At 37.7% G+C, this 19871-nt stretch overlaps 1 protein-coding gene across 1 annotated transcript in view; it reads right to left on the minus strand.

Moving 5' to 3' along the window:
* Positions 1-19871, minus strand: part of HMCN1 (hemicentin 1) — a gene marked incomplete at its 5' end in the record, with an annotated part of 394143 nt that overhangs the window by 13768 nt on the left and 360504 nt on the right. The window contains 10 exons of the mRNA XM_080648250.1: positions 168-296; positions 2731-2856; positions 3440-3553; positions 5898-6032; positions 7161-7280; positions 8507-8569; positions 13763-14000; positions 15285-15406; positions 16597-16734; positions 17266-17415. Coding sequence (XP_080504376.1) covers positions 168-296; positions 2731-2856; positions 3440-3553; positions 5898-6032; positions 7161-7280; positions 8507-8569; positions 13763-14000; positions 15285-15406; positions 16597-16734; positions 17266-17415 — 1335 coding nt within the window. The remainder of the gene's footprint in view (positions 1-167; positions 297-2730; positions 2857-3439; positions 3554-5897; positions 6033-7160; positions 7281-8506; positions 8570-13762; positions 14001-15284; positions 15407-16596; positions 16735-17265; positions 17416-19871) is intronic.

Here is a 19871-nt window from a genome sequence, read left to right on the forward strand (position 1 = left end):
ATGTTGTCCAAGGGTCAACTGTTATTCAAATTATGCTATGAATTACTTAAGCCAAGTTGCAAATCTTCTAATTGTAGCAAGAAAGCATTTGAGGATAGAGAGAGGTCCTACTCAAGTTGGTAAGGCTCAGTAACTTCATTACTCAATAAGAGTTCCTGGTGACTTACCCATACAGGGTCTTCCCACTCCTTGAGACCGGTAACCTCTTGGACATAAACAGCGATAGCTGCCTCTTGTATTCTCACATATCTGGTTATATCTGCACTGATGGGTCCCATCTTTACACTCATCAATATCTACAGACATGGAGGCAATAAAAAGTAGTAACATTTCCTCTTTCAAAACCTGATATTTATTTATTTTTATTTTTTAAAAATATTTTTTATTGATTTGAGAGAGAGAGAAGAGAGAGAGAGAGAGAGAGAGAGAGAGAGAGAGAGAGAGAGAGAGATGTAAACATCAATGATGAGAGATAATCACTGACTGGGTGCCTCCTGCATGTGTTCTACTGGGGATCAAGCCCACAACCCGGGCATGTGCCCTTGACCTTTGGAATCAAACCTGGGACCCTTCAGTCCGTAGGCCTATGCTCTATCCACCAAGTCAAACCAGTGAGGGCTCAAAACCTGATATTTAAAGTGAACATTCTTTGGAATTGCCAAAGGTTGAATTTCTCACCATGTGGTTGAGACCTGGAGTCAGAAAACCTGGGTTCAAGTCCTCCCTCTGTCATTTATTAACTGTTTACTTTCTTCCTCTTGCTCCTTACTATGGAAATAGTTCTATTCTCAGCTTTTGTTTTTCTTTCCCCTTCTCAAGACTCCCTCCTCCTTTGGCCATTTATATTAGTGACTCTGGTAAGCTTGTTGATATATATTTAGAGCAACAGTACTATATGGTTTCTTTCCTATAGTCCCACATGCCTAGCTGCTAGCTGGTCATCTCCATCTCCTTGTTTTACCAGTCCTTCAAACTCAACAGGTCCCCAGTGTCTTATCATTACTTCCTTATTTGTGGTCACAGTATTCTTTCTCCACAATCAACCAGGCTGCAAACATCAGAGTTATTTTTAACGTACTCCCTCAGTTTCCAAGATTGGGTAATTCTACTTCCTTCGATCAAATCCACATATCCCCTCTTTCCTTTTCCACTTGCTATATTTTTGCTGTACCTTTTTAAACAGCCTCTGATCTTTCAGCTCATCTCATTTCTAATTAATCTTATTTTACATAACTACAGAGTCAATGGCCTTAAAATATTTATAATTGCACATAACTGCCTACATGCTCTAATTTGGCTGCTATTCTTAGGTAGTAAGAAAAAGAAAAATATTCACCTATATCCATAGAGCTGAAAAGAGTCCAACTCCCCCAGTTTTTTTTAAGGAGTATACTAAACATCCGTGTACATCAACAAGTATCAACTGAAGGTCAGTATTCCTTCATTTATATCCATGCCCTCCCCAGACTCTTATATTATTTGGAAGCAAATAATATAACTTTATTAGTAATTATTTCATAATTTTAAATAAAGTCCTATTTTTTAAAAAATATATTTTATTGATATTTTACAGAGAGGAAGGAAGAGGGATAGAGAGCTAGAAACATCGATGAGAGAGAAACATCGATCAGCTGCCTCCTGCACACCTCCCACTGGGGATGTGCCCGCAACTAATGTACATGCCCCCGACCGGAATCGAACCCGGGACCCCTCAGTCCGCAGGCCGACGCTCTATCCACTGAGCCAAACCGGTTTTGGCAATAAAGTCCTATTTTTAAAATGAGAAACTTAAACTCAAATTTCTGTTTCATCTTAAGGGTCATTGAAGGAGAGATAGCTGTCAAGAAAGAAGGATGAATTTTAGTATGTTATCTCTAAGTCCAGCTCTTCTCCCCCTGAACAGGGCTTTCTTTCTTTCCTTTTCTACCACCTCCACCTGTTGACATTCTCATCAAGGCTATATGCAAATGTGACCACTTCCATGACTCCTCTGAGAATCACTCCTATTACATATGATCACTTGTTCAAGTATTCTTGTACAATTTTATTTTACCTCTTTTGTGGTGTTTCATTCTACCTTGTCTTATAGTTTGTTTCTTTCTTTTGGTGCAGGAAGTAGAGTTGGCAAATCTATCCCAGTAGATTGTAAGAATATAAGAGCAGCAATACTATCTTTTTAATTTTTGTAAATCATGCAACTCATAGTTCTGCTAACAATGGCAGCCTGGCTCAGAATGGGCATGTAAAGAATAAACTTACACAGGAATACAATTTACTTTATTGTCTGGTCATTGATTTGACATTTAAAGAATATTTAGCTCTACAATAATTATATTTTTAACTTTCAATAAATCCTATGATTTTTTTCCCAACCCTCATATGAAATTCTGAACATATATGTTAAATTTCATATTAGAAGTAAAGAGAGACTATTAATTTATGTGGATATTAAACTATATAAACCAGATGTGTAACTGATGGAAACTCAAATGGTCACATGTCTCCACGGTGAGCTTCCATTTCCTGGTATGGCCATGACCCCAGAATCCCAGAGGTCAACCATACTAGAAGTTGGGGATGAAAAAAAAACACCAAAACACCTAACCTATGGAAAAAGAAATAGATTCCTGTTAGATTAAATGTACTCTAATCATTAGTTTTGAAATGGATGCCTTACTTGGCTTGGCAATGGTAAATGCATCTCAGTCACTGAACTAGCCAGCCACTCACCAATGCAGGTTCCGTTTTCCGCCTTGGTCATCCCATTGGGGCAGAGATCAATGCACTTGTAGCCGCCACGGGTGTTCTCGCAGTGCTGGTCTGGTCTGCACACGTTCTGGCGACATTCGTTCACATCTTCGCAGGAGAACAAAGGGCACGCAGACCAAGAAGATGAGTGCGTCAACGTTGCCATAGAAACTATACTTTTAGACTTTAAAGATATTATAGACTAATATAGATGTTGACTGCATAATCATCATGTAAAGTTAAAGTGTTTAAATCCAAGGTGACACAATTATAAAACATAATAATACAAATCAAAAACATGTCACAGAGCTGGCAGCCATACCAACCATTTCCTCCTACAAGAAAAAACAAACAACGTATACATATCTGTATATATACATATATATATGTATACTAATTATTGTATTATTTTCCATGTGAACAACGTAAACCTACTTTTGCCTCATCCTGTATTATACTTCTGTGAAAAAATTTGGTAAATATAATAGGGGAAATGTTTAAAAAATGGTTATGTGACCCGTAAAGCATAGCATTTGCTTACATTTTGTTTTTATAAAGACTATATATATATATGATGCATGGTAGGCATTCTATCTTTAAATCAGGCTCAGGGCACAGCACATGAACTGGATCAGACACCATTAAGAAGTTACAAAGATACTATGTTTTTGAATTCAAAGCCCTTTCTTACCCATGCATTTTCTGCCCTTGAGCTGATACCCAGGTTCACACCCACAGTGAAAACTTCCTATGACATTGAAACAGCGGTGGTGGCAGGGACTGGATTCTTGACATTCATTAATATCTGTTAAATAAAACAAAACTTTCATTATATTCTGTTAGGAAACTTGGATTAACTTATCCCAAATATTTAATCTTTTAATCTTTTATAATTATCATGTTTAAGATCTTCTCTAAGATGAATTCAACACAATTGCTCTCATATAATCTGCTAGATAATGGACAGGATTAATTGCCGGAGAGAGTATCTCTCTTCAATACTCCTACCTTTGCTAGTGACTCAGAGCTATGTTGACACAACACACCTCTACTTTGAGTACTTTACCATGTGGCTCCCACTCCTGTTTCCAGGAAATCTCAGCCCTGGAATGTTGCTGACAGACTGGAATACGAAGATAGGAAAAAATAAATGGAAGCTAAGGTCTTCCGCAATACATTTTGCAATTGACCTTTCGTCCTCATTTCTGCTGCTATTAGTGTGAGGCAGGTCTTTATCACCTTATGCCAAACTGACTGCATCAACTTTAGTATTTCGCCAAATCAATCTTCCCAAATACCGTCTGCATCACAGTGTAAAAAAAAAGTGCGGGATGAACTCTCCCCACTCACGTACTGCCTTCTCCCCTCTCCTTCCATCCAGCCCCAAAGGAGAAGAGAGCTCTTCTCCCATTTAAGAAAAGTCCCCCCTACTGCAGCCCATTTCTTCCTTTTTCACCAAGATGAGGATTGTGGTCCATTGATAATTCCCTGCTCTTGTGTATTTTAAAGTCCTTCCTACTTACTGTCATCTTTCCCCAAACCCTATAGACACAACCAAATATTTCCCATCCTAACAATATAAATCCCTCTCTTAGATTTATACTCATTTCACATTTCTCCATGCCTCTGCCATTCTATTCTAAACTCTTCAAAAAACAAAACAAAAAAACTAATCACCATATTTAGGCTTTTCTTGTCTTTACCTTACCTTCCCAAACTCGAGATTGCTGATACCTTATTTTGTACTTGTTTTCTATTTGAGAGCTTCTAATTTAATCTTTCAAAATCTGCACACGTTAATGCAAACACCCAAATGTGATCATATAATTTTAAAAAGTTTTCATATACTTTTTCCTCTTTTGCTTGGGCCCCCTTATCCTTTACTCCCTTGCCCACCAAAACCAACCTGTGATAACAATCTAGTATAAATGATAATGTCTCTTCCATGTACCCATATATAGCTTTACCTAAGTATATAAATGCATTTTCTTTTTCTCTGTTATTGTTTGTTTTCTAGTCACATAATCTTTTCTACACAAGTTACTTGGACTTTTCTACACTTTGATGTCCTCAATCAACAATACCTTATGGAAATCTTTTAAGCCAATTAGTTGAGCTCCATTCTACTCTTTAAAACAGCTGCACGATGGTTCATTCTGTGGATGTACCATAATTAATTCATTTTTTTCTATTATTGATAGGCATTCAGTTCTGCATCCACTGTCTCTGTTTCTATGAAAAATCCTGACAGCAGCTTTACCCATAATTGCTACAACTTGGAAAGCAACCAAGATGTCCTTCAGTAGTAAATGGGTAAATACTGTGATACATTCATATGATGAAATATTATTCAGCACTAAAAAGAAATGAGCTATCAACCCAGGAAAGGACATGGGAGGAAACTTACATGCATACCACTAAGGAAAAAGGCAACCTAAAAAGGCTACATTCTATAGGGTTCCACCTACTAGCATATGACATTCTGGAAAAGGCAAAACTGTGGAGACAATAAAAACATCAGTGGTTTCCAGAGATTTGGGGGGAAGGATGAATAGCTGGAGCACAGAAGATTTTTAGGGCAAGAAAACTATTTGTATGATATTATAATGGAGGACATATGTCATTATTAATTTGTCCAAGCCCATGGAAGGTACAACACCAAGAGTGAAGTCCAATGTAAACTATGGACTTTGGGTGATAATGATGTGTCCACGTAGGTTTATCCTTGTAAAAAATGTACCACCCTGGGGCAGGATGTAAATGCTGAGGGAGGCCATGCATGAGACGGGGCAGGGGTATGTGAGGAATATCTTCACCTTTCACTCAATTTTACTGTGAACCTAAAACTGCTCTAAAAATACAGACTATTAAAAAAAAGTCCTGCAATAAATATTCTGTAGTTTTATGCAACGGAGTTTAATAAAGCAGATTTTATTAGATCATGCCATATAATTTCCTCTCAAATATAACAGGCAAATGCTATTCAAAACCACCATCCTGCAAGCATTTGAAATAGCCATGGAATATTACATCTAAAGACCCCAATTGAGAAGCTCAATCTATAAAAGTGTTCACTTTAAATGATTCAAAAGTCAGGGTATCTTAATTCTTAGTATCATAAGATAAAGCAAGGGCCTCCATTTTAATACCTTGACAACTCATCCCATCAGAGGTTCTTCGAAAGCCAATTCCACAGCGGACCACACAGCGATAGGACCCAATGGTATTGTCACAGTCCTGACCAGCATGGCATGAGTGTCCACCTAAAGCACACTCATCAATATCTGCAACAAAGTGAGGCATTCAACCAAGGGGAGCTGAAGAAACCAAGCTAAGAACCTGCTGTGAAATGGGGATAAGAAAGCAATAACAGCACTTGAAAAACATACAAGAGCAAGAACGCTGATTTTTTTGGTTGAGTCATTTCAGGTGTGTTAAATGGCTGACAAGCTCACAGTAGCATAGTGTGATATTGTCACAGACCAATCCATCCATTAGACCACTTATAAATTAGTTTTTTTTTTAAAAAAGTTACTTCTCTTTCCTGAGATCACAGTTTTCTCATCCATAAAATAAGAACAATAATATCTGTCTCTCATTGTTGCTTTAAAAATGAAAGGAAATAATGTCCAATGCACACTGGACACTCTGTAAATGTTATTCCTCTCTCCTCCTATTCCCCTACTCTTTCTCTCTTTTGCATTTAGAAGGGGACCCCTTGGCATAGAGGGAGAAATCCTTTCTGCTCTTCATTATCTTTTTAAAAATATATTTTATTGATTTTCTACAGAGAGGAAGGGAGAGGGATAGAGAGCTAGAAACATCGATGAGAGAGAGACATCGATCAGCTGCCTCCTGCACACCTCCTACTGGGAATGTGCCCACAACCAAGGTACATGCCCTTGACTGGAATCGAACCTGGGACCTTTCAGTCCGCAGGCCGACGCTCTATCCACTGAGCCAAACCGGTCAGGGCTATTTTTTAATTATAAAACTAGATCCTTACACAATTGTAACTTTGAAGCATATCTAGTGTCTGATAGAAAAATGTTTGTTTTTTTTGGTTAATGTTTCCAAAGTGCTATCAGGATTGTGCAATTTACTTAAATTCTTTATAACCACTTCCGTAAGTTTTGTAATTGTAAGATGAGAAGAGTAATGGTCCTGATGCCTCTCCGCATTGTGATGTGGGGAGTGAGAGAGAGTCACTACAGGCACCCATATGAAGGGCCCCATATGAAGACAGTGTGTGGGCAATATGAAGATCTTCCTGTCTGTTGCCAAGTGTGTGTGGGGGGAGAGGGGTCAAAAGAGTAGAAAAGAAGAGTGTTGGTCTACCACACTCTCTAGGTTGCGATTGTCACGACCTTTGCTGAAATATGTCCATTAGACTCAGGGCTGTGAATAAAGACCTTGACAGGTTCTTCCATCAGCAGCGATGGTGAGGCCTTTAGGGCAGGAGCAATAATAGGTCCCCACGGCATTGTGGCAGATATGGGAGCAGGGCTTCCCTGTTGCACATTCATCTTCATCTGAAAGAGGAAACAAAGGGCCCAATTAGTACATGAACCCCCTCCTTTCTAGAAGTTATTAAAGTCAGTGTTTAAAGAGGCCAAGGAATTGAGTCGCATGGAACAGAAAATGCTCTATAAAACGGAAATGCTGAATAAAAATTAATGCCGAGTTCCCAAATTAACTTTGATAGTGAATAGATGTTTAGGTTGATTCTAAAACAACAATGATGATAACTAAGATATAACAACCATTTACTGGAGCTAACCTCTTTTTACCTACCTGAACTCATTGCACACAATGTTCCTAGGAGATAAGTTGTTTTTTTAATCCTCAACAGCAGATATTTTTCCATTGATTTTTAGAGAGAGTGGAAGAGAGAGGGAAAGACAGAGAGAAACAGTGATGTGAGAGAAACACATTAATTAGTTGCCTCCTGCATGAGCCCTGACCAGGGCCCGGGCCAGGGAAGAGCCTGCAACCTAGGTACCTGCCCTTGACCGGAATTGAACCTGGGCCGCTTAGGTCCACAGGCCGATGCTCTATCCACTGAGCCAAACCGGCTAGGGCAGGAGATGTTTGTATTACTATCCTCATTTGCATGATAAAACTGAGGAGCAAAAAGGTTAAGTAAACTCCCCAAGATTACACAGCTCATTATTGGCAGAGCTGGAATTTGAACTTGGGCAGTATAATTTTTAAAGACCACTTTTTTACCAATACACATTGCACTGCCTACCAGTGAAAGAAAGGCGTGAGCCATTTACTCAATCTTTTATTTACCTGTGACGCTCTTGAGCTGGTAGTTGGGTGAGAAAAGGCTGGTTTAGTCATTAGTCTTGGGCCCACAGTCCTGCCCCTGTCCTATGATTGAGCAATTCTAGAGTTAGGTGACTTAGAGCTGAATTACTGCTGTGTCACATCCATGGCAAGTGCGTGGCCTCACAGAGTCCAGTGTCTTGTCCCTGTGCTCACTCCACCTCTGTACTTCACACTGGCACTGGACTGTGGCCAAATGGAAAGAGCACAGGGTTTGTATCTAACATTCAAACCCAGCGCTGCTGCCTGAAAGCTGAGTGATCGCAGGCACTCCTCTACATCTCAACCTCTTCAGCTATAAAAAGGGATATTTATAAGACTATGGGATGATTACATTTTAGCAAAATGGCAACAGATGTCCATTGAATGGTATCCAGTATAAACATTTTAATAGAAATAAAAGTGCATTATTTATTCCTATACTTACCAGCACAAAAGGGTCCAACTGAGTCTAAGGCAAACCCGGAGGGGCACTGATTACTGCGGTCTCCTACCAGAGAGAAAAAAGGCAGAATGAACGGGCTTGTTGGAATATTAGCACTTGTTTCTTTCCAGTACAATCTTCCCTGGGAAGGTATGCCAGGATGGAACACGCACCACATCAAATGCACTAGGTGAAAACAAGCCGGAATGGAAAACTTCTCCTGTTTCTCAACCGAGAACTAAATGAATCACAGCCCAGACGTTGTTGGCAAGCAGCCACTAGAAACAGATGTTCTGTTTAAGTTGTTTATATTAACCGAAATAAAATTAAATAAAATTATTCAGTGATAATGAAAGAAGACCCCAGATCAATGTGTACTCCACAAATAACCAAGGTGAAGTCATATTCATCCAGCCATTGCTGTTTGTTCTAGAAGTGGGGATGCTATTTTCAAGCCACTGAAAATAATTTCGTGAAAAACAGAGACTCTAATGAAGAAATTCTCTCTTTCTGTGAATCTCCTCCATTTTTCATGTGGGGCTTCCGAGTCAAAGGCCCTACGTGCAGACCAAGAGTTCTCCTTTTCCATGTCGTCAGAGCAAGGGCGAATGGCATATTGTGATAGAACAGAATTAAAGTTAGAGTCAGAAAAAAAAACACACATACTAACAAAAATAAACAGGTTAGTCAGGGAATCTCTTTCCTTAGAAAGTAACAGGGTCTTGACTGTTTTAAGCGGTTTAGCAAATATTTTTCAAACATTAGTGACCTGAAAAAAATTAAATGAAACTCATCTTTCAAGTTACCAAAATAATGAATGTGTACCCAGCTTCAAAGTCAACTGCTAGTCTAATAAATCTCTCTTATGGGACATTTTATCTCATTTATATTGTATATTCAGGTCATATTCAACCTCTTAGAAGTTATCTTAGATTTTCTTTCCATTCTAAATGCATGAAACTGTGATTATTTTTATTATTGTTTTAGGGGCTCTTCATAGAGGGAGTCTGGGCATCAGCTCATTTTTCAGATTCATCCTACTTTGCAGAGTTGAGTACAATATTGTTTGAGCCTGCTGAGAACATGCAACTGTTCAAAACTGCTTATGGATTTGGGGGGTGTAAGAAACACTACTCCAATGAAAATATTTCCTTGACTAGAAAATTAGGGTCCTATCTGCTAGTTGTATGCAATCTGATTGTTTAGAACCTTAACAAGAAACTCTAATGGTTCATGATCCATTTCTACCCTGACTGTAAAGATGACCCTGAAAGCATCCAAGTCTTCTTGAAATGGCAAAGGAACGGGACTAGAATAGGATGGGTGGAATAGAAGTGTCTGGAGAACAGTTGCTAAATGATTATTGCATGCTTACTGTGTGTCACCTAGCACTGTGAGTCTCATGCGCTTTACTTCATCCAAACCTCACAACTCCTCTACTCTTATCATAACCAATTTTCTGATGAGGAATTAGAGTCTGAGGTTATGCAAATTGCCTCAAGTCAAAGATCTAATATAAGCTGGAACAAGAATTTAGATGCAAAGCTGTTTGACTTTCAAACATGGAAATCAAGAATACAACTCAGGTGGTGATTATAATGCATGTTTACTTATTCACTTACTTGTATATTCCTTAATCCAACCAGTATGTTCTGGAGGGCTCTGTGTTGTGAATATAACTGGAAAAACTGTGTCACATAAACACAGTTAGTTGTTACCTGATAGTAGCTTTTGATTTTTGATTCTAAATGGGGGAGATTTCTTCCTTTAGGTGGCATCTGGGCAGCTTTTGGGGAGATACTTTGATTTTTCACAATGACAAGGGAGGCCTATTAAAATTTGGTGAGAAGGGCAGACCCTGGGGCAGATTCTAAGATACTGCAGTGTGTGAAATAATGATGCAGATGGAGATCTGTCCCTTGCTCTGATTTCATGGAAGTGAGAGATCTGTTTTTAATTATCTAAGGCTAGGACCCATCTTCCACATGTTAAACACTGTTTTATGTGCTTAAAATATACAATGAATTTCCTAGGAATGCTCCTGGAATATAAATTGATGTTTGACTATACATTGTTTTATTCAGAACATAACCAAGAATTACTCGATTTTTTTTTTTAAAGATCACACTAGGGCTCTACTATATATTATAGGTTCGGCCATAGGAACACTTCTCTCTTATCTTGCACTGTGATAATGTCTAATGGCTTTTACACTGAAATACAACATATTTTGTTATAAACTGTTTTCCTTTTATTTATTCTTTAGGTTACAATTAAATTATGTTATTTTGAGCATACTTTAAAATATGGGAATCATTAGTTATGATTTTCATTTTGCCATATTAAGGGGGCAATGTAAAATACTTGTTTGTGTTATAATTTTAGGAACTTTTAAAAGTTTAAAATTCCCTGAAAACTTGTCACTTGAACAAACTACTACCAATATTCTGATGCTTCTTTCTCTAGTCACTTTTATAAGCACGCTATAGAATAACGGCCATACTACTAATCATAAAATCTCTTGGGGAGCTTATTAAAAACAGAGATCTCTTGGTCCTATCTCAGTCAGAATAGCCAAGAATGAACCTTAGAATCTATAAATGTTTTCTTATAATCACAGTGGGATGGGCAACGCAAGTTGGTTGGGATCATATTGTATATATACTGCTTTTCAGTTATTATTATATCATGTACATTCTCTTTTGGCCCTTGTTCACAGTTACCCTGTCAATACCTAGAACAGTGCCTGGTACACAGTAGGCACTCAACAAATATTTTCAAATGAGTAAATATGCTAAATTATTTTTAAAATCCTTTACGTTTACTTTAACGAGTTATCATACAGCTGTGCCATCATTTAAGTATTTATCTCTTACTTCCAGGACATTTATTATTGGCCACTTTTGTGATTTTCTTAGGGAAGAGTCCTAGAATGAGGTAACTAAAAAGAAGGGAAGATTTGAAAGGCTACTGATACATACTGCTTTCTAGAAATGTTAAACAAAGGTACAACCTCTGCTGGCAGTGTATGGGGATGTTCATTTCCCTATCCCTCTGCAATACTGAGTGTATCACATTTTTAAATCTCTGAGTGATAACTAAAAAATGTGTAGTTTTTTGCTTGTTGATGAAGTTAAACAATTTTTCACATTCATTTTGTCATTATTGTTTTTTCCTTCATGCATTTCCTGTTCATAGCCTTTATGTGTTTTTCTACTGGGGAGTTTGCCTTTTTCTTATTGATTTTTAAAAGACTTGTATATATTAAGGTTAATCATAGTTGATCATAATATGTAATGCAAATATTTTTTTTCTTGGTGTATATTTTACATTCTCCATTCTGTTTTTTTCTCCCTTGAAAAAGTTTTGAAAAATTTATTTGTAGCTAAATTTATTTATCTTTTCCTTTTGTTTCTGACCTCTCTTTTATTTAACTTGTAAAATTAATCATATTTTATAATTATATTTTAAAAACTAGTCAATTTTATTTCAAAAATCAATTTTAAAAAATTATACTGATTTATACTGTGAGTTGTTTTGACAGTAGTTTCCAAATGCCAGTATGCAGATCAGATATTAGAATCATTTAGGGGTTGTTAAAAAGACAAACTCCAGGCTCTACCTTAGTCTAGCTAAACAAAAATCTTTGTGATTATAAATCTTAACTTGCATCAAACTCTCTAGGTGATTCTCAGTGCACTGTAACCATAACTGTAGTCTCTAGACCCAACAAAGAGAAAGAACCTTCTGGTTAAGCAACCAAGAATGCAAGCTTGCCCCCTGGTGGTCACTTAAAAAGAAATTGCAAGTACACAATTCTCAGCAACAATGTCAACAAGCAAACGGGCACACATATCAGATGTAATGTATACGCCATAGTATCTAAGGATAGCAAGGGGATTTAAATATCATATAATGGGACCCAAATCCCCCAACAACACCCCTACAGGTACCACAAAGACCTCCCAGCCGTTTCAGGCTTAAAGGATTTACATAACTGGGTAGAAACTATACATGACTTTTCAAAAATCACCTTAATTCCTCTAGTCCCAGATGATATAAATTAACTTTTAACCAAAGTCCTGTCCCAAGTTATGTTTTTAAAATTATATGGGGTACTAGAAAAAAGAAGAAACAGATTAGATTTGAAAAGGAGGCATTGCTGAGGAAGAGAAAACGTAATTATTCCAGTGGCTCTTTTCTTTGGTCCAAGTGACCTGATCCTGCAGTACAACAGTAAAATGAAGTGTTGGTGGAGGAGGTGTGAGGCCATGGGTACCACTGGCTATGAGGCTTCATGAATCCATGATTATCTCAAATAATATGATCACAAGTTCCTAGATTACAGTGATCGCAAATGTAATGAAGCAGCTATGAATAAAGAAGAAAATAGTGACACGCATAACCAATAAAAACAAGAATAAGTGGCAAGAGTAAAATTTTTAGTGTTTCCTCTGAGCATGATAAAACAATATGATGCTATTTAAATCTACTTGGATCTATTTTAGGAAAGCCAGCACATAGCCAAACATACACATTCACAAAGCCAATATGAATAATTGTAAGTGTACTCATGGGAGCCTACAGTTCAAAGTTAAAGTCAACAGTCTCAACATCACTGCATGCAAGTGTTTCCTACCACCCAAAGCCCATGGAATATGGAATGCTAATTGTTGCGGTGCCTCTCATGACTGAAAAGGAAACCCAAGGTACAGACACATCAAAGAACCACACAGCATAGGGAGGCTGCCGAGATCAAGGGTTGTAGAACTATGCTTTGAAAATGAGAAGCAGTTCAAAATTATAACTTCCAGGAACAAGAAGTGACTGTGGAAATCCTGATTATTGCTGCACTGCTTTTAAAATATGAAAACTTTTTTGGGACTAATTTAGGTTAACATGTACCCATCTCAGGAATTTAAAAAATTCCTTGACAAAATACAAAACTCAGAACAAGAACAAATGGATTTTATTATCCAAAGAAAACCATCTGACAGAATATATGTTTTTAAACCTCCCTGTGCATGTACAATAGAATAACTCCCTTAAGCTATATGAAGCAGCATAGTCGTAAAACAAAATATTAGAACACACCCTGACTGGCTTTACCATAAAAAAAACCCCAAAAAAAAACCAGATAACACACATGAAAAACTGATGTCATCGCGTTTGGTCTATGCCTTAATATCCTTATTTTGAAGGTCAATGCAATTCTTTAACTCTTTTAGAAAGATCTGGACTTCCCCTGAACCAACTTACCTTTGGAAATTGAAGCATGAATTTTAAAACCCAATGTCTCTTCTAACTGGTTGTAGTCAGATTCCACAGAGGATGCATGAAGTGTTTCTACCAGGAAAGGCATTCTTCCCTGTGCCTGATCATAGAAAATGGTGTGGTTCCATGTGTATGGGACGCCGATGCCATCAATGGTGAACAGCCGGGTTGAGTAGGCATACAGCTGCCCAGGACCTGTCTGAACGTAGTCCTCCGTGTAATCCTAAGGAGGACAACACAGATTTGAGGATCAGCATGACTCTTCCTATTTTTTTCTTGAGGGTACTATGAGATGCAGAATGAGAAAAAAATGGCTTAGAGGTTAAATATTTTTAGTTCTAAATAAAATTGTAATTGTACAGTAGAGTCCAAGAAATAAAATCTGAACCTCTTAATTATTACATTAGTTTCATGATTTTACTGTTACAAATTATAGTTTCATAAGGGAATTAGAGTTATAGGTCAAGAGTCAAGAAAAGATGTGACAGGGCGATTGTTTATTCTTTAATTTCAGGAACTTTTATGGATGATATACAAAAACTTTCATGCAAGAGTTACTATTCTGTGAGAAGAAAATTAAACAAACGGCTTAAATCAACACAGCAGTGATCTTGGTTCTGATAAGCAGAATAATAAATCACTAAGAGTTTTGGAAAGACTTGTCCCTGAAGATTTTTTTAAAAAAATTAAATTAATTGGAGAACTATTGGTTAATAACATTATATAACTGTCAGGTGTATAAGATTATAATTCAATATCTGTGTGCTCTATTGCATGCTCCCCACCCGAAATCTTAGTCTCCTCCGTTAACATATATTTGGTCCCCTTTACCCACTTCATCCTCCCCCACCCCATTCTCCTCTGGTAACCACCATTCTGTCTGTACCTATGAGTTTGCTTTTCTTTATTCCTTTTTTTGTTTGTTTATTTTTTTGTGAATCCTCACCCATGATATTTTTTCCATTGTTTTATAAAGAGTGGAAAGGGGGGGTGGCAGAGAGAAACATAGATGTGAGTTGCCTCTGCACATGCCATGACCAAGGTGGCAGATTGAACCTGCAATCCAGATCTGTGTCCTCGACCAGAATCGAACCTGTGACATTTTGGTGCATGGACCGATGCTCTAACTACTGAGAAAACGGGCCAGGGCTACTTTTCGTTTTATAGTCCACATATAAGTGAAATGATATGATTTTTGTCCTTTTCCATAGACTTATTTCACTTAGCACATACTGTCATGATTCATCCATGTTGAGATATACACCTATGTATCACATCTTCTTTATCCATCCATCCGCCCATGAACACTTAGGTGGTTTCCATGTTTTGGCTAATGTGAACAAAGACCAGAGAGCCATTTCTAACCGCAGTCAGTGGTTTAGACATTTACTCCCCGAAGCAAACAAGGGGAATGACACAAGTTCTCCTGCTCTTTCTATGGATCTCTGCCTCCTACTCTTACTGTTACGCCAATAAACAGTGAAGGCAAGTTATCTTGACAGTTTACCTTTACAGCGACTTCAGCAGGTGAATGAAGCTGCAGGACATAGCCGCTCACGACAATATCTAGCAGCAAAGCACCATCGGAATCCAGGCCCCGAGCAATATGAGTCATGCGCAGGATTTCTCCTGGGAATTACAATGCGTTCACTTTAGCAGCAAAAACTATATGGTTTGTGTACGTGCAGAACAGATTTACCTTACATTCCAGCTCAGCTATGTTATTTTACTGAAAGCTTGAATAAACATAGACAATAAGAGTATTAAATTAGCATTCAGTCCCCAAATTAAAAGTAGGCTTATCGAACTGTCTTCTAAAATACCTTTTTATGTGGCATAAATGTAGGATATGATTATGTGAAAGATTCCACACTTTAAAATCACAAGCAATAGCAAGACAATTCTACAAAAATGGGTTGCTTGTGAGAAAGGTCAGCTTCATCATGCGAACTGGCAATAACTACAAGTCTCTTTCCGATGTTTCAAGAAGTAGCAAAGAGCGTTTTAGTAAGTGGATGGTCATGACAGACCCACTTCCGGGATGATTAAAGCTATGCCCTCCCTCAGTCTTTCTTCCTTAAAGATCACTGCCATTTGATCACCACTGATGAGGTTTGAAATGGATCCAAGGGCACTTGGAAAGAGCAATGAATAGCTAATACAAGTTCATTAACACTAAGGATAAAGCAAAAACACATTAAGATTTGCTTGTTTTTACTTCCATCCTTTAAAAAAAATATTTTTATTGATTGCAGAGAGGAAGAGAGAGAGGAAAACATCAATGATGAGAATCATTGATTGGCTGCCTCCTGCATGCCCCCTGCTGGGGATCAAGCCTGAAACCTGGGCAAGTGCCTGAACCAGGAATCAAACTGTGAATTCCTAGTTCATAGGTCCACACTCAACCACGAAGCCACACTGGCCAGGCTACTTTTATCTTTTTGATAAAGAATCCCTACAAGGTATTCTAATTGAATCTCAGGTTTAGATACAAAAACTTTTAATTAATAGCAATGACTCATTTTCCTATTCTGTTTGGCCTTTACAACTTTTTTTCTAAAGGTTTAAGGAGAAAAGATATAGGAAATACAATAAAAAAGTTTTGGGGTATAAAAGTGACTATACTATTTGAAAGCTCTTAAAGACCCATGTCAGTAAAATTTACAGGGAAATATAAAATTGCTTTTATATCTTTTATGATAAATTTGCTTCAAAGACGGAAATTATTCTCTGTGGGAACATATATTTTTCTTAACCACGGACTTTTAAGGCAATCATATTTTTATAGTAATAGATTACTAAGCTGATCTTGCACTAACCAGTTGCAAATTCCACTTGGGTTTCTCTCTTGAAGACTGCATTGGTGAGGGTGAAGCCATTGACTGCTTCTCCAATTTCCTTTGCTGTTGTCCAATAAATGGGATTTAAAATAGAAACTATCTTTCGCATTGCTGGACCTACATAAAAAGAGATACATCAGATGACAAGGCAAAATATTTACAGTTCCCTGTTATTATTGTCTTCATAGCATGTTATTCATTAGCATGAATCCTAAATAATCTTGAATAACAATAAAACAAAGACTAGTATCTCATGCACCTTTAAGAGTTGACTATTGGGATAGAATTACTATACTGATCATTTAGTAGTAACATCTTCTAGAAATTTTAACTGGAAATAACAAGATGAAGGCTAACATATACATTTTTAAAAAAGATATATTTTATTGATTTTTTTACAGAGAGGGAAGGAGAGAGATAGAGAGCTAGAAACACTGAAGAGAGAGAGAAACATCGATCAGCTGCCTCCTGTACACCCGCTACTGGGGATGTGCCCGCAACCAAGGTACATGCCCTTGACTGGAATCGAACTTGGGACCCTTCAGTCCGCAGGCCGACGCTCTATCCACTGAGCCAAACAGGTCAGGGCTAACATATACATCTTTAAAAAGAGGCTTATTGATTACTTTGATAAGTAAAGAAACTTACCAAGCCTGCGAGGCACATTGGTAATTTTGGCATGTATTACTCTGGTATCAGAGGTAGGGCTATCTGTCACTGTGGCATTAAGGAAAGCAATTCCAAATTCAACATCATTAATATTTCCAATAACACTTCCTCTGGCTCGCTGGGGCCCACCTATTGGGGGAAGGAAAAACATTCCTGGATAAGGAAGTAATTTCATCATCAACATTACATGGGAGAAAAGAAGGCCAGTATTCAAAGATGCTATAAATCTTCTCTCAATCATTTGAAAAGATCATGACATCTGAATTTAAGAGTGTAATAAATAAACTTTCAAAACATTCCACTCTAATGCAGTACTCATCATTCCTCATAAATCCAGGCTCCTTCCAATCTATGCACATCATAGCAGTATTTCACAATCCAAAGAATACAATCAGCGTCCAGTCCCAAAGCCAAAATAAAGTGGGTGTTTGCTGATGGTAATGAAATGATGATAATAATGAGTTTATTGAGCATGTCATGCACTATAGTAAGCATTTAATATGTGACAACTCTTTTAATCCTATCAAAATCCCATAAGGTGGTTTATTTTAAGTAGCCACAGTTTGAGGACTAGAAAAAGAAATTTCAAAGAAATTGTCATTACAGCTAGAAGGCGGTGGAATGAGGATCGGATCACAGATGTGATTGGCATCAAAACCCATGTTCTTTGACCTGTTTGCCTCTTAGTGGGAACAAAGGGGCAGGAGGAATCACCAGCAAAAAACAGCTCCTAAGCCTTGTGACAGGTCACTGTCAACATAAATGTGACATATCTAAGGGGTTTTATTGTCCAGCTTGGGTTTCAGATCTTGGGCTTATCAAGTTCTTCATGTTACATATATATTTAAAAAATGTTTAACAAGAAAAAATTGCAGGATATCGTACTTTTAACAGTGCTACAAAATTCATACCAAGACAATCAGATTGAAAAACAATTCTAATTTTAAAAAAGTAGCTCTGTAGTAACTTTATGCTTTTTTCCCACTGCTCAACAAAATTATTGGTTACTAACAGAATAGGTGGCTAATGACTATTTCTCAATTAAATTGCATGCTTTGATAAGAGAAAGAAACATTGGGAAGAAGCTGATAGTGAAACTTATAAATATTCATTAAGAATATATTTTAATAGAATATATTTAAAAATAATCACCAGGTGTTTCAGATATTGTTATCAAGTACTATATACTAGGGAGAAATATAATTATATTGAATCTCAGAAAAAACAGGAAGTATAATATCTCACCATTTTATTTATTGATATTTTTTTATTTCACCATTTTAATTTGCATTACTTTATTAGAGAAAAGATTTTCTTCACCTTGATTCAGCCTTCAGGTTCTGGACTACATTCATTTGGTCATCAAGTATCAAGGAAACAGTAGTAATAAGAAAGAGAAAAAAGACATGAGACCTGTCTTCATAGAGCTTATGTCTAAATAGGGAAGATAGATATTAATGAGAATTCCAAAAAAATGTAAAAGTAGTAAATTTTACACAGGGGGAAATCTGAAAAGGAAGTAAAATTGAGTAGCAATCTAATAAAAGCAGATGTCTTAACTAAGCCAGGGAAAAAGGCAGGAGAAGGGCTTTCCAGGTAGAGAAAATGGCATGTGTCACCCTTTGGGGAGGTGGTCGCTTGCTATATTGGAGAAACCAAAAGTGAGAGCTTGCAGCCCATCGAGGACATTTATCCGGCCCGCTGGGTGCCGCTGCCTGTCCTGCTTAGCAGCCGACTCGTCCCGGGCCCGCAGTGCGCATAGGAATTTGTTCATAGTTTTTTTTTAAACTATAGTCCGGCCCTCCAACGGTCTGAGGACAGCGAACTGGCCCCCTGTTTAAAAAAGTTTGAGGATCCCAGGAGCGATGGGAACCACACTGCAAGATGATGCAGCAAAGTAGAGAGCAGGCCCAATCAGGACCCGGTCGGCCATATGGTTCCTTATGTTTATTCCTAGGCAGGGAATAGTTCCCCTATTCAGAAGGATCACTAATTCCCTTAGTTCTCTGGGTCATTGCTAACAAACATGGCCTCCCACTGTGATCTTGGTTCCCCCGTCTCACAGAGGAAGAACTTGAATTCCAGTGGTCAACCACCATCTCCTAGTCCGGCCAGCTAGTTGGGACCCTTGAAACTTTCCTGCCAAACTCTATAATCCAAAATGTCAGTATATTTTGGACTTTCTTCCCACTGGGACCCTGCCTCCACTGAAATGGGATTTACTGCCATGCTACATGTTAGAAGAACCTTGGAGTCCTTGGTAATCAGTTGATATGTTGAGAAGATATGTTGAGCAGTTGACTGATAGACACTTGCCCTTTAGCTTGTCTAGATCCTATAAATCTTTTCATATAACCTCTCTCTCTCTTACTGTGCCAAATGGGCCTTCTTGATTTCCAGGGACATTTTATTTCTAAAGCAACCTTAAAGCTTTGGAAAGTCCAGTCATATCTTAATACTTCAACAGTGTCAAACTGTTCTTTCTGGTCTGCTTCTAGTCCTTAGAAAGTCTATCCTCTGAGACAAGTACCCTTAGGACTACCCACCATTTAAAAAAATGTTTTTATTCATTTCAGAGAGAGAGG

The sequence above is a fragment of the Plecotus auritus genome (genome assembly GCF_963455305.1).
Source record: "Plecotus auritus genome assembly, chromosome: 12".
NCBI classification, from domain to species: Eukaryota; Metazoa; Chordata; class Mammalia; order Chiroptera; family Vespertilionidae; genus Plecotus; species Plecotus auritus.